General features: G+C 38.8%; 1 protein-coding gene across 5 annotated transcripts in view; it reads left to right on the top strand.

Annotated features, from left to right (window-relative positions):
• The window catches only part of LOC127974626 (RNA-binding motif, single-stranded-interacting protein 3-like), a 121,718-nt gene that overhangs the window by 16,819 nt on the left and 89,506 nt on the right, over positions 1 to 15,393 (top strand). For all 5 annotated transcript variants that reach the window (XR_008157334.1, XM_052578029.1, XM_052578028.1 and 2 more), the window contains exon 2: positions 9,055 to 9,212. Coding sequence is in view for 4 of the 5 variants with exons in the window: in XM_052578029.1 (XP_052433989.1) it covers positions 9,055 to 9,212 (158 nt within the window). In the remaining variant the exon portion in view is untranslated. The remainder of the gene's footprint in view (positions 1 to 9,054; positions 9,213 to 15,393) is intronic.

Here is a 15,393-nt window from a genome sequence, read left to right as displayed (position 1 = left end):
GAAAGCAAGTGGAAGTGCAAGGCTGCATGGGGGCTAAAACATATAGATTGCATTTGGAGACCACACAGATGCCCGAACACACATACACACACTTACTAACATGATGTGACAACATTTGATGATGTGTGATTAATGGAGTGCAGAGCTGATGACTCAATGTGGAGGGAGGCACAAGGACACGAGGCATGTAAGACTCTTTATCATCTGTGTGTGTGTGTGTTTGTGTGTGCATGTGTGTGTGCATGCGTGCGTGCATGTGTGTGTTCTGGTACAGCAGCTGTATAGAGAGGCCAAGAACTGCAGAGCACAATTTCATTCAGTGCTATGGCTTTCTATAGCAGCATAAGGTATAGATTAATATATATTATATATATTGCAAATTATATTATCAGAAATTCTGAAAAAAAGTGTTAAGTGTGTGTGTATGTGTGTGTATATAAATTTATAATTTGCATTTAATATGAAAATATTTTTATTTTATTTTATATTTTGCCTGACTACTCTACCGTATTACTGTATACTGCAGTAAATATAAACAGTATTAACACACACATCAGTAGTACGTCAGTAACCACATGGTTTTTGAGGCATTTTTAAAGACTGTCTGATCTACGATCTGAGTTGTCTAAAAATCTTTTAGTGCAGAACATTTTTATTATACTCATTTCTATATTTGTTTGCTTTGTTGAACGAATACTATCCAGTGGAAGTTTCCAGGAGCAGAACCTTTAGCCTGATACCTTCACTGTGTGCACATCACTGTCAGTGCTGAATAAAGTAATGATTTAATTTAGCTTCCCTCCATCAATTCACTGTAACATGGATGTGACCCCTAAACCCACTCAGCTGTCATGTGATGCCAATTAACAGTGGCTGTTCCTCAGACAGCTTCTGGGAATGAAAAAAAAAAAAGGATTCTGGAGACAGGAATTCCCTTGAATGGGTCTAGTCCGGAGTTCTTGGAAACCCTGCTGCAATAGCAAACCTGATGAAGGAATTTTAACGAAGGCACAGGAAGTGTGCTCTTCCCGAGCTAAATGAATTGTGTATGACTCTTGACCAAAAAAAGGCTCAGTGACTTCCTCTGATTTTCTCTGTGCAACCTGTATTCTCCTAAAGGAAACTGATTTAATTTGAACACTAATTACATTAATTATGTTCAGTGTTTTACAAACTTAAATGGAGTTTAATCATATTGTGAGTATAGAATATCAGTCTATGAATCACATGTAAAAAAATTACATTCTGACTGACATTAATTATTATTATTTTATTTTTTTTACACCAATGCAATTCTGGCAAGGGCCCTAATGAATATGACAAACTGTGGAGAAATCATAACCCAATGGCTCAATGCTTCTAGTGAACAGAGACATTTCTAATTGATTGATAAGACCTCACCATGTCCTCCACTTTGTTGCCGGGGCAACAGAGGTTGGCGGACTGCTACCGTCTGCACGGCTCTCTGAGCGGTCTGGTCCAAAGCGAGCAGCACATTCGGATGTTAATTTCAGCAGGAAGATTGGGAGACGAGAGGAGAGAATGCTATCAGACTGTTTCTCGTAAGAATACAAGAGGAAGTCATTCTCCGATTAAAATGGACTGCCGCGGATTTGCGGCTTCCATCTCCCGTTCATATGCAAATAAGCACACTCTGATTGTTTCCTCGTATTTGAATGTGCTGCGCTTGCCCCTGAGGGGCCGGGATTTTGCGGGTCATGAAGGAAGGGGTATTTAAATAGAGAGACATCCGCTAATGTAGTGTAACGAATTAACTCAGAATTCGGCCTAAATTCCAGATGCGTTTAAATCCACGCAAACTTTATTTCAATTTTTCCTTCTCTTTGGAAAAAAATGGACAATTAAAACCTGAGCCCGTTTCCATACATGCCAACTTAGTTAAACCTTGACCTCAGCGAAGAAAGAGGCGGGGTGAATTTTGAATATATTTAAGAGAAATTAGCATGTATCTGCATAATAAGGAGGTGGTGATGATTATTCATGAGTCGCAGATACTCGAGAGGTCGAACAATTGTGGTGAATAATCCTTTAGTGTCATCACAGCGGAGCCACAGATGTGAACCGATTCTGTGCGGAATGAGGCGTGGATTGTCATATGTTGCGTAGGCTGATGAGTTTGATTGCAAACTGAGTGTGAACCTTTGCTTGCTGTGCTGTCGTGAGAGAGACCGGTGAGGAAGATGTTGTTAGTGTTTTCTGGGCGAATGTTTGTGTAACTCGTTCATGACATTAACGGTGCGTGGGCCTGACGTTAACAAGCTGGAGTGTGGTTAGGTGTCTGGAGCAACATGTTTCTTCTAAATTAAAGCCAGCTTATTTGTCCTCACATTCCTGCTGACAGAAAGAATTAAGAAAGGTACAGACTGGTGCTCTGTTACCTGTTTATTCTGCGTGTGGTCCATACACGTTGAGGTTTCTCAAAGGGTGAAACACATGAACGATGTGGGTAAAAAAAAAAGTCTCTGGGAGGGAAGTGAACATCTTCGTTCAATTCAGACAAATTATCTTCAAAAATAATTAATATTTTTAAACAGGTTTCCCTGGCACTCTAACTGTCCTCCATTAATCCCGCCCTCACACTATTGGTTAAGCCATTGCTGCCGTGTCAGGTGATGCCAAAACCAACAAAGTTCATCAGAAAGCATCCGAGAGCCACGGTATTTAGACTTTTCAGATGACTCATACTGGGATAGGAAATGGCGATGGTCAGCTTTAATTTAACCAAGTCGGGTGCTTGCTAAATTTATCACACTTACAGTTTTTTTTTAAACATTCTGGATTTGACCAGATATGGTCATGTCAACACTGACCTTTCCCTATGCTCTGCCCCCCTTGGTTACTGTTGCTAACTCTGACAAACTGTATACAATATCCAAAAGCATAGAACTACAGGACTGTGGCATTGCAAAGCATTTATCTGCCTTTGTTGCATTAATTTAATTTACTGATGCTATATGTGTTCATTTGGGATTGAGGGCCAAATCCTCAAGCACTTCTCAGGATTAATTTAAAGATTTAGAAACAAAACAAGAGAAACATCTCTGGGTACCTTGTGCCACTATTATAAGAGCCCCAGCTACACTGTGGTGTTGTATATTTGGATAATGTCAATAAAACTGTGTTATCCAAAAACGCCCTCCAAAGACACATATATAGAAAAAAATGAGCAAAAAACTGGCCACTGGCAACAGTTGCTAAGGTAGTGAAGGGTCTATTTCCACTAGTTTGACCCATTCAGGTCAATTAGCAGAGCAGTTGCGAACATAACAGGCGTGTATTATCCCATTCACGGCCAATCATAGCGCTAAAGAGGCATTGCCTTGCCACATCTTGCATTCTTGCATTTACTCCTACACAGTCACGCTGTGCTTTAGGATCTAATGAGACTGCGCTCAATTCAAGCGAGGGAAAAGAGACATTGCCTCCCTCTGAATCTTTATCTGAATCTTTATCTGCTCTTAAACATTGTTATTTAATTCAATATTTTAAGATTCCATATTTACAGGATAATTAGACAGCAGAAGCAGACAAGACATATGATTGATGACATGGACATGACATTTTCATCATTCATGACACTGATTATTGACATGCTCACTTACTTCAAGAGTCCTTTGTTAAGTCATTCTAGTGAAGGCAAATGTTTATCATTTCATCAGTAATGATCACTTTCTATGTCTCCAGCACAAAAGAAAGCTGTAGAAGAAGACCATCTCTTTATTTCATATGAAATTCTGTAATTCAAAGAGGTTCTAATGCAAAATGTTATCGACTATGAACTTTAATGGCAGAGAGCACTCAATGCACGCTTGCAAAGAAGGCTTAAAGCTCGCTCACTCACGCTCTCTCTCTCTCTCTCTGCAAGAAGTATCCCTCCTACCTTTGCTGCAGTAACTCTAACATATAGATCTTCCTGAGAGCCTAATGGGCTAATGTGTGTGGTAATATATTTCTGGGTCAGATAGAGTCATGTGTTTATGTGCGATGAGTGTGTGTGCGCAGAGTTTTCAGTGTAATCTTTGGGGCTTCCTTGGGCCTCCGCTGTCCGGATGCAGGGGATCTCAAACCCTTTCCCTAAATAGCCAGCATTCTTTCCCTCGCCCCAAGGGGCCCTGGGGGGAGAGTTGAGGGAAGGAGAGCAATGCTCGCCGTGTCCTGCTCTGGTCCCTGTGACAGCAGGGTCACGGCGTGTACTATCGATCACTAGAGTCAGGAGCGAGGCCGAGTGCATGAGTGTGTGTGTGTGTTTTGCGAACACTTTCTGCAGAAGAATCCAAACTGTTATTGAAATGCTATGAGACCTTTCCTACACATTTGGAAAAAAAATTGTGGCAAAACTTATGGCATGTGTGTCATGACTTCATTTTATTTTCTTTGATCTATCCATTAATGCATTTAAATTTGTAATGCATTAATACATTAAAAATGTATTTACATTGAGTGAATACACCAAGTTTTTAATTTCTCTAATACAAATTTACTTTAATATATTTTACATAAAAGTCTTAAATGCATGCATATGCAGTGTGCTCACACATGTCCATTTCCATAGCCTAAGCATAATCACAATTGGTGGAGGCAGGGGTTAACTCCACATACTCAGCAGGCAGCGCAAGAAAGCTGACCTGATAGAGGTCAGTCTCTCTCTCTGCGAAGAACAGCAGAGGAGAAATAATGAGAGAGAGAGAGAGAGAGAGAGAGATAGAGGAAAAGGCAGACGGACAGACAGAGGGAGGGAGAGGGGTTGGAGGAGAGAAGAGGCGGTCATTCGAAACCTATTTTCGAGGGCTCTCGAGGAAGTACTAATTGTTTGGTGACTGGAGTACTCTTTAGGGAAATGAAGGCTATCTGGGCGTGCAGCGAGGAGATAATGTGTGTGCACATCACTCACCCTTTAATAAAGAGCAGAGCCCAGCTACGTACCAGCCAACCCTGGGATACGGCGGGAAGGAGTGGAAGCGGGAGGGAGGAAGGGATGGATGGATTTATCTGTAGTAGAGGAGGGGGCGGGGAGAGGAGGAGACAGTTTACAGAAGCCAGGCTGCGGAAGAAGAGGGGGCCTGAATGGACAGATTACAGTCATTAGAGTGGTAGAAGACAGAGCTGAGAGAGAGCAAAAGACAAGGAGAAGAAAGGCAGGAATTGTTTAATTAGCAGACAATAACTGGTTTCCTCTTCTCTGTAAGACTTCAGCCTTTTTGCTGCTTTGATTGAAAGCTACAGAATAGGGATGACTAGAAATGATGGGAGATGAATGTAACAGATGATGCAAGCCGGACTCAAACTCATGCAGACTATATGAGCACCAAAGCTAAACAGCAGCCACCAATTACTAGCTATGGCTGGACAACAACTGCACTTCCTAAGTAAAAACAAAATCTGTACAATTTACGTTAAAAGTCTGGCATCTGTGACTGCCAGAATTTGACCATAAAAAATACAATATCAACATTTTAGGTTTACATATTTAACATCTCATTGTATTTATACTATTTAGTGTTAAACACTAAACACCATCATGGTGACACATGCAACTGAAATATGCAGTAAACAGTAATTTAACAACATTAGATGTAAAATTCAACCCTAATGAACATAACTGGTAAGAAAAAACTAAGAAGAAACAGAGATATTTCAAAGGACAAAAATGTCAAAGATTTTAAATGCAACACAGAGAATCCTGGAAATGCCAATTTACGTTTTTTTTGTAAATTACATTATACATGCTTTTTCCACTTCCAAAAACGGTATTTTGCTGTAAAATGACATGAAATGTCTATTACAGTTTTCCAGCTTGAATATTAGGGAACTTACAGTACCATTACCCATTTAACATTTTTGCACAGTTAAAAGAAATTAATCATATGCAATGATTTATTTATTATTATTATTATTATTTTGCCATTATGTGTCTTAATATGGACTTTGCCATTAGGTCAGTTTTGTTTCTTGTGTCATGACCCTTAGTATGAGGACGTTAAAACAGATATAAATATGTGATTGTTACATTTTTTTTTTCAGCTGTCCATTTGTAAAATTATAGTTAAATTATTAATTTTATCCAAAACTCAAAAATTTTCATCCTAAGTGACACACCACTAAGCCACAACTACAACGTATACTGTATAAATACTTCTAACCAAAGCAAAACCCCAAGACAAACAGTTGTCAACTGATAACACATCACAAATGTAAATGTTATATGTGCTAATGTGTTTCAGACAGCATATGTGTAGCCTAATAGCACATCTATCATCAGACAATTTGTCTCCCAGGGTCTCCTCGCTTGACTTAAGTGGCACCGCTAAAGCTGAACGAATGAATGGGATTTGTTAGTGTGTGTGGCTATAGAGACGCCAAGAGTATGTGTATGTGTGTGATTCCTGCTGGAGTCCGTTGTAAAAGCAACATCATCTCTCCCTTTCCCTCTAATCCCAGCCCGTTTGACGGCAAAGTGAACGCCTTTGACGTTTCAAAGGCTTCCCTCATCATGACTCCTGACACACTACACACCCTGACGCGCTATCGCAGTGCCCCTGACAGCTGCACAAATTGGCTGAAAGAGGTGTCTGTGGCGAGCACTTTGATCAGCCGAGCTTTTGCTCTCTTGCGCTCGGTCTGTCTCCATCCCGGCATCGTGTTGCGGAGGCCAGGCCCCCGATCTGCTGAGGAGAACTGGGCCGGGTGGGTCTGATAAGCTTCCACTCACACAGGAAGCTTTTTGTGCAGTCAGATCATGCGTGTGTGCATGACTGCCTGAAGCCATGTCAGGCATGTCAGACACGCATATGGTGTGTATAGTTTCTGGGAATTGGGTGTATTTATTATATCCAGATTTCATGTAGGGTTCTGGCACACTAAGACACAGCTTTTGGGACAGTCTTATGTGTGCATCAGTGTTGGGGAACATTTGGTTTAAAAGTAATGCTATACAATATTATATTACATATTATAAAAAAAGAATATGTATTATATTTTTTTGTTTTGTTTATGGCAAAATAACACTTTAAGGTACTTCTGCATTACTTTTGATGAAGTAAATATATATATATATATATATATATATATATATATATATATATATATATATATATATATATATATATAATTCATTCATGTAATCATGTTTTTTCTGCAAGCAAAACAGGACGTTTTTTATGAATCAGTAGCAAAGCTGGAAGTAACCAGGACAAATTCTTGAACGAATTCTCGAGCGAATTACATGAAAGAGTGGAACGCTTAAGGTGAACCGATTTACTAATAATTCTGACTTTCCATATGGTTTGGGGGAAAGAGTCAGGGTACGGTTTACAACGAATCAATTCACTAAAATGACTTTCCAGGCATAGCTTACATACACTCGACCATTTAGGAGTGCGTGTTTGTTCACCCTTTGGACTTGCAGAAATGTAGTGTTTGGTTACTTAATACAAGTTGGAAAAAGAAACATGTTTCTAGAAATGCTACAACAAATTAACAATTGTATATGAAGGAAAATAAAGTTAAGCAGTGCCTATAATTTTAGTTACCTACTAACAACACTGCTGGTATGTATGTAATTGTTCAAGCAATGTGCTTAGGCCCAACCATCTCATATTCATATAAAATCCCCTACTTTTTCATTTGGAACATGAGGCATATATTTCCCTCTATGCACATGTGCAAAGTGTGTTTTAATGGCAGTCCTTCGTCTTCTATTCCCTGTCTGTGTGTTGTATTCCTGAGAATTCAATGGGTTCATTCATAACTGTAGCCTGAGGGACAGGGCTGTGTGAATTATATGAATGCAGAACCTATTCAAGCTGCGATAGGCCCGTCTGTCTGTCTGTCTTACCGCCTGTCTGGAGGAAATTGCAGGCTGTGGGGAAGTGCAGGTAATAGATTAATGCCAGGGGAGACTTGCCAGTGTACAGCACAACTGACAGCCAATGATTATCACAAACACAGAGAAAGTACGGGCCAGACACACACACACAGTTCATTACATAGACATCACTAGGAAAGCGCACACTCACATAAATAATAGCTCTCATGCCACAGTCTAACTGTCACAGTGATGTTTCTATATCTGACTGCCGTGTCTGTCAGAAAATATTAAACGCTCACTGTGTATGCGATTCAAAAGCCTCACTGAATCTTAGTTAGGGTAGAAGCCGTATTTAAACTGACGCAAATTCAAACAAACTGTGAGGGATAGAAGTACACTGTAAAAAAAAATCTAACTTTCTAAAAGTTCTACTAACCAATGTAAAAACGTAGCCTGAACAAAGAATTTTTAGAAGTCAGTTTATTTTTATTTTTTTTTGCGTGTGTGAACTGAACAAAAATACTCTAAAAATTTCTCTAGCAAAAGATGTTTGGTTTACCTTATTTAGATAGTCAAGTAACATATCCAAATGTTCTCCCAACTTTTCATATTGAGTCATCTGAGCAAACAATTTTACATTGAAGATGAAGAAGTTCCCAGCATGCATTGCAACATGAAAACATTTTATGTTATTTATTATTAAAATATTATCGTTTTAAATTTACCAGCTTAATTTATGCTGCTGTTGTCACTGTCAGTTAGCTGTCAGAGTTCATATTTTTACTGATTTAAAATTTGTTGATCCTTACCATGGTTGAGAATCGTGTGCTGAGTTACTGTATAAGTGCATCTCATTGCAACTTGTTTAATACATTTGTATATCAGCATAAATATTTGCCTTTCATTTTAAGTGGCAAATACTGCCCATATTATGTTTAAGACTTTAAATTATGATTGTACAATCTGAATAGACTGCAGATCCCTCCCTCACAGCCTTGTTTTATATTAAATATCGTTTTGACTCTCACTAAGGTTCATTGACTCATAAACTCTTCACCTAAAGGCATGTGTTTAAGCTCACAGTGGCTAGAGATACACATTAGATATTATTTTTTGTCATCTTCAAGTCATAAGATCTTACTGTTCCAAAGTGCATATTATGGTAATCTAATATAAATCATATAAATTTTTAATAACAACTTATTATGCCTCTTTCTGTCTTGCAGCAGTCTTATGCCCCGCCCCCTCCTCCCATGGCTCCGCCCAGCCCCAGCACCAATAGCAGCAGCCACAGTGCAGCGGAGCAGCTCAGTAAAACCAACCTGTACATTCGGGGCCTTCCGCCGGGCACCACTGACCAGGACCTCATCAAACTCTGCCAACCGTAAGTATCTTTTCCCAGATGTCCCCTATCTGTCGCTGCTTGTTATCCTCTGTCTGTCAGGATTGTCGTTCTATACACCTAAATGAGCAGTCACTCTATACCTATTTATAGTTGCAAAGACACAGGTACCCACAGAACTCATGCAATCATGTAAATGCACGCACAGAAGGTCAGGGAAATGGAAAAAGAAAAAAGTCACCATGCTTGGATACAGAGAAGAATATGGCCCATAAATGGCGATGGCAAGTCAGCATCATTAGAGTGTAGGGAGGTCATTGTGAAACGCTGTACAAGAACCAGGGGGCAGCTTGCATAATCTTCTTTTCAGATGACTCATGCAAATGTAAATCCTGTGTGGGGGCTTTCTGCCTTAAAACCTAAGACATTTACTCCAGTGCCATGACCTTCTGTGAAATTTTCTGAATTTCCTAATTTTACCCATATATAGTCGGCCATGAAAATATGGATATGGGGTCAGCAGTTTCTAAGCAACGTTTAAACCAAGGACTGCTTTGTCTTGTGGACCCTACGCAGATCACTGCTATTACCGGGCTGAAATTAGTTCCCAGAATTCATTGTGACTATTTTTAAGTTAAAGTTTGTTTTTGTTTCTTAAAGGAAAGAAGAAAAAAAAAAAACTGAAATGCATGCCACTTATAATGCTGCAAATGTTAACATGTCGAAACTCAGGGGGTAGAATGATGAAACCCCAAGGCACAGCCTCCCACAACATCTCTCAATCTCTCTCAGGGTCTCGGGCTACCATCGTCCAGGTTAGCCCAAGGCCTGAAGCGGGATTGGAATAAAAAATTCATGATTATAAAAGTTTTATTAGCTGCGGCTGCCGTGCCAAATGGGCAGTAGCATTTCGGAAAGGTCAAAGGGGTTCGCCTTGGGGCTCACTTTTGGAACTCAGCAGAAAAAAAGAGTGTCCACAAACACACTTTGCATTTTTTTTTTTTACATAACACCACAGTGATTTAGATGCCATGCATGCATATCTGGCACCCTGGTGTCGCGATCTTAAGCTTACAGCTGCGTGCATGCATACGCACACATTTTGTGCACAGGCACACACTGTTAGTGACCCTTTTACGTCCTCCAGTGGCTCTGCTGCAGTGGCGGGAAGGGCAGTGAAAAGTGCTTCTGTCAGGCTGACATTTCGGAGATCTTCTTGTGTGATTCCCCGCGGATGATTGGCAGGGTTTTGAGGCTGAAGGTGCAATGGGGTTATACTCTAAAGGAGAAAAGGTGGCCTCAGCAGAATCTCAAACCTCAGCCATGAAAATGAGCCCGTCTAGTTTTCAGCTTGCCGTGCTCACAGTTTTTTTTTTCTTTTCTTTTTTTTCTTAGATTATATGATAATTGAGGAATGGCACGTTGTCATGATGCAGATGCAGAATGTTTGCAACTGAAACATCCTAATTTTTACTCTCAGTCATGTTGGATTAGAAGAGGTAAAAAGGACAGACATTTACTGAGACAAAAAAAAAAAAAAAACTGCAAATGTACCAGGGCGTTTTCATAAAAGGCCTGAATATGAATCATGAATTATTAATGAATGCCTTTGGTGTATACATCGTCATCATGTTTATGTGCTTTCATTATGCATCTGCAATTGTGTGTGCATGTGAGTGTGTGTGTACAGTATGTACGTATGTGTGCTGGTGGAAACCAGAGGGCGGAGAGTCATGTCTGTAAGCCAGTTCATTACTTTTCCTTTCCATGATTCGATATCATGGAGTATTAACCCCCAGGACACAGCATTTTACAATACCATTTAAAATAATTGCATTTCAGAGCCCCTCATTATGTCTCTGATTGTAATCTAATGGTACAGAGAGAAAGTGAATACATTCCAACTCGATTCTGCTCACACTTGGAGCAAGGTTTTAAGGGATGAATTAGAAATTTCATTCCGGCTAAGTTCTGTATGTTTTTTGCCAATTCGTCTCTTAGTATATGTGAACATTTTTACTGACCTTTTGCAGATGAAGACAAAAGTTATGCAAAAAGAAATGTGCTGCAACTCCCCTAACTATTATGTTTTACTTGTTTGATTGTTTTATCTACAAATAGGTAATAGGACTGTATAGGTTTTTGTCATTTTTAAGTTCATTTTGCAATATTCACAGAGTCAGATCAGCAGAGAAAATGCACAAAAAGATGCAGAGTAAAATTCCTTGAGGACCATAAAAAAATATAGATGAATGAAACATATAGTGATAGTACAGAACTGTCTCATAAAATTAATGTGGATAGCACATATTTTCTACTTTTTATTTTATTTCATTTTTTTCTTATCTCGTATTTTATTTAATGATAAATGTTTTGGTTCATGTTGAAAACTTTTGACTTTTAATTCTGAATTTGAAACCCTAGAAGAGACAGATGCAAGATTGCTAAAATGGCTTTTTTTCAAGAGCAAAATATAGGGAGCAGGAGATTTCATTTGCTTTCCAGTTAATCTCATTCCTGTCTAGGAGAAACAACTGAGATATAAAATTTATATCATTTGTGTTTTTCTTTCCTGTGTGTGTGTGTGTGTGTGTGTGTTTGTGTGTGAGAGAGAGTATGATCAGAAAGTTATTATATTGCTTCTAGTGGCATCTTGGCATTCAGCGGTTCTCATTTTCCTGGTTTTATTCTGTACTCCTCTTATATATATATATATATATATATATATATATATATATATATATATATATATATATATATAATAGCTAATATATTTTAAATTCACTGAAAAGCATCCAAGGCTTGCTGCCCAAAAATGGCACCCCCTCCTTTGTTCTCTGTCTCTCAGCCTGATTGACTAACTGAGGCAGTGGAGGAATTGCTCTTGTGTACAGGGCTGCCATATCTAGGGGGGCCTCTGGGGTAGGATCTCATTTTCAGTCGGCAGAACCCCCCCTGGGCTCAAATAACTCAGGCATCCAGAGCATGCAAACCATTTCTGTGCCAGTGACAAGGCTATAACAGGTCATGGTTTTTATTTCAAAGTGTTGCTTTCTTACAGTACATTTGTCGTCTTCTTTTTCTACACTTGTGATTTATGTATCCTTCTCACTGCTGTAGAGATGTCTAATCACAGGGAGAAAATCAGGCTAGTATTTCTAATGATTTGAAGACTGATTCATAATTCATATTTTTTTAACTGGAGTTTTATTCATGTTTCTGCTGTAATGCAATGGAAAAGAGAGTATGGTTCAAAATGCATTCGGTGAGCGTGCTGATATCAACTCTGTACCTAGTGCACTCTCAAAAGTAAACGTTTCTCCAGCGACTTTTATCCAGTTTTACCAAAACAACAATTCAAATCTTTTAGTGTCTTGGCAGTCTGTTCTTTACTCGATGCTATCATTTGGAGATAGCACACAAGGTTTATAGGCAACTAATAGGGTGGCTCTATGTACTATTTAGAAGTTTGGGGTTGGTAAGTCTTATTTGTTTCTTCAAACACAAATAAAAACAGGAATATTGTGTAGTATTATTACAATTCAGAAGAGTTTAAGTATATTTTAATTTAATTATCTTCAACTTTACAAGATACGTTATTAATATTAATGTATGAATTTAAAGGTGTCAAGAAATTGATATTGTTTTTCATTTTGTACTGTTCTCTGAGATCCACTTATAATGTTTCAAGATTTTAACTTCAAAAAAATTAATAGTATATCATTTGGAACCGCCTTCTTTAAGATGTTTTTGGACTAACAACAAAGTTTTGAGTTCTGAAACTTACAGGATGTTTTTATAGTATAATTACCTATCATATGTCAAAAGATCAAGGGAATTAGTTGTAGCAGTTAGACCTACTTCAATTGGTTTATGTTTTCTTGGTGCAGGGTAATGTCTCTATACTGACTTTTTCCCTTATGAGACTTCTCTGCAATATCTGTGGTTATTTCTCACGGCTGTTATATTTTTCAACCTAAAAGCAGCAACATGTCTCCAGCATTCAGACCTAACCTGAGGTCAGATGAGTGGCTGACTCCTCTTGAAGCTCAACTGCCCTGGGTATGTTCAGAAGAGCGTATGAGGGCCAAAAAGCTGCTAGCGATCAAGAGTCGTCTTGAAGTCTTTGTAAACTCAATCTCTCTGTCTCCCTCAGTATCACACAGCTCCTGTCAATAGTGTGAGGTGGGAGAGGAAGAGGAAGTGGGAAGCTTAGTCAAAAAGTACCTAAACACTTGGGATAAAGGTGTTTTAGACTGGATTCGACTGACACACTCTCTTGCCTATCACTTCTACCAAGGACAAAAAAAGCGATGCAAGCCTTGTACAGTTAGCACGGGTTCTGTTGCGTTTTGGATGCACAGACCTAGATATACTATAAATAATAAATAAAGTGCACAAATAATGTAAAAAGCATACTAATTTGCTAGTATAATCTACAGATTGCGTGTGTGTGTGTGTGTGTAGGCTTATTCTGGGTGATTTAACTAAGATTAACTGTGCACATCCACATTTGCAAATAAGTTGGTCACACCTGTATTTAAAGAAGAGTTTTGCATTTGGTAACTTCACCAAATGTTAGTCATGTCGCTCTCTCTTGGCTCTCACTGAATAATAGGACACCTGTGGAGTCCTCTGCAAAAACAAAGAGAAAATTCACTTCTCTAAGTATTCGTTTAATGCTATTATTTTATTTTTCAGACAGTTTAGGCAAAATGTACAAATGTAAAAAATGAAAATGTGGTATTTATCTACTTACCCCCAGGGCATGCAGGTAACTTTGTTTCTTCAGTAGAACACAAACAAAGATTTTTAACGGTTGCAGTCATATAATGGAAGTGGATGGGAATCACGGCTTTGAGAGTCAAAACACATACACAAACAAAACCAAATTAAACCCTACGGCTCGTGACAATACATTGACATGTAAAGACACAAAAGGGTCGCTCTGTTCAAGAAACGGAAAAATATTTGTCATTTTTTACCGCTGATTCATCGTAATTGACCTGAACGCATCCTGAGTGCGTCTGAACAGCTGACACCTGACACGTCTTCTTCTTCTTTTTGCTTTACGGCGAATCGTAGACTTATAACTCCATTACCGCCACTTATCTCTCAAATGGACCATAGACACTCTATCTACAATCTCAATTAGGAGTGTCAATGGTTCACTTGAGAGATAGGTGTTGGTAATGCACTTATAAATCTGCCATTACATGCCCTAGGGGTAAGCAGATTAACATAAATTTTTTATTTTTGGGTGAACTATCCCTTTAATACAATTATGTTTCTTTATAAATATATATATTTATATTATACTATCTATATAATTATACTATCTATATAACATTATTTCAGATAATGAAATATACAGTTTTTTACTGCATAGTATACTGTTTATACAGTTTTTTTTTTTTTTGTAATATATAAAACGTTGATACTGTTTCGACAACAGCTGCTGTTTTTTACTGTAAATTCAACTTTATGTGTTAAGCAGAAATGCTGTATTATAAACACTTTTTACATGATTTTTTACTTATATATTGAGTCATGTCTAAGCTTAGACATTTTATGTACTTTCTATCAAGTTCGCCGAGGCTTTATACATGTAGACATTCAGTAAATCAAGGCCATAGCGCTTTAGGAAAGCAAATCCTCCTTTTCCAAAGGTACAGGGCCTCTTTCTCGAATCCAGCGGCGCAAGCGAGCGTACAAACAAACATCAGATGCTTATAACTCACGGCACAGAAGTGTCGAGCGGCTTGTCAGACGAGACAGCTGCATTGGTAGCCAATTAAGAGATCCTACACACCCACCTGGATAGAAGTTGAAAGAATGCTGGTTCACATCTCTCGGCACGAGACATCAAACGGTCCGGCATCCGTGGCTGCCGGCGCTCTGGGGAAAATAAAAACACAGATCAGAGTGTGTGATGGCCCTTTGAGAACTGTCATTAGCACTTCACACACTGCAGCTGAAAGCTTCGTACACAATACACGTTGTCTTGACAGTGATCAAATCAGCTGGGATCTGCTCCCAGCTCGGGCTGTCACAGCACGTCGAGCCGTGTCGCGATCTTTCAAAAGCGCGTGTGTGGATCTAGAAATATATTTATCTTCATTGAAAGTCATTCTAGGCATTTTGGTTAACCTCATGTGGTGTTTACAGTTTTTGTGTTCATGTTGATTTGATTTTGTATGCTTGTGGGTTGACTAAAGTGCTC

This window comes from Carassius gibelio, chromosome B16 (assembly GCF_023724105.1).
Source record: "Carassius gibelio isolate Cgi1373 ecotype wild population from Czech Republic chromosome B16, carGib1.2-hapl.c, whole genome shotgun sequence".
NCBI lineage: Eukaryota > Metazoa > Chordata > Actinopteri > Cypriniformes > Cyprinidae > Carassius > Carassius gibelio.
The sequence above is the reverse complement of the archived record's forward strand: the minus strand, read 5'-3'. Positions and strand labels throughout refer to the sequence as shown.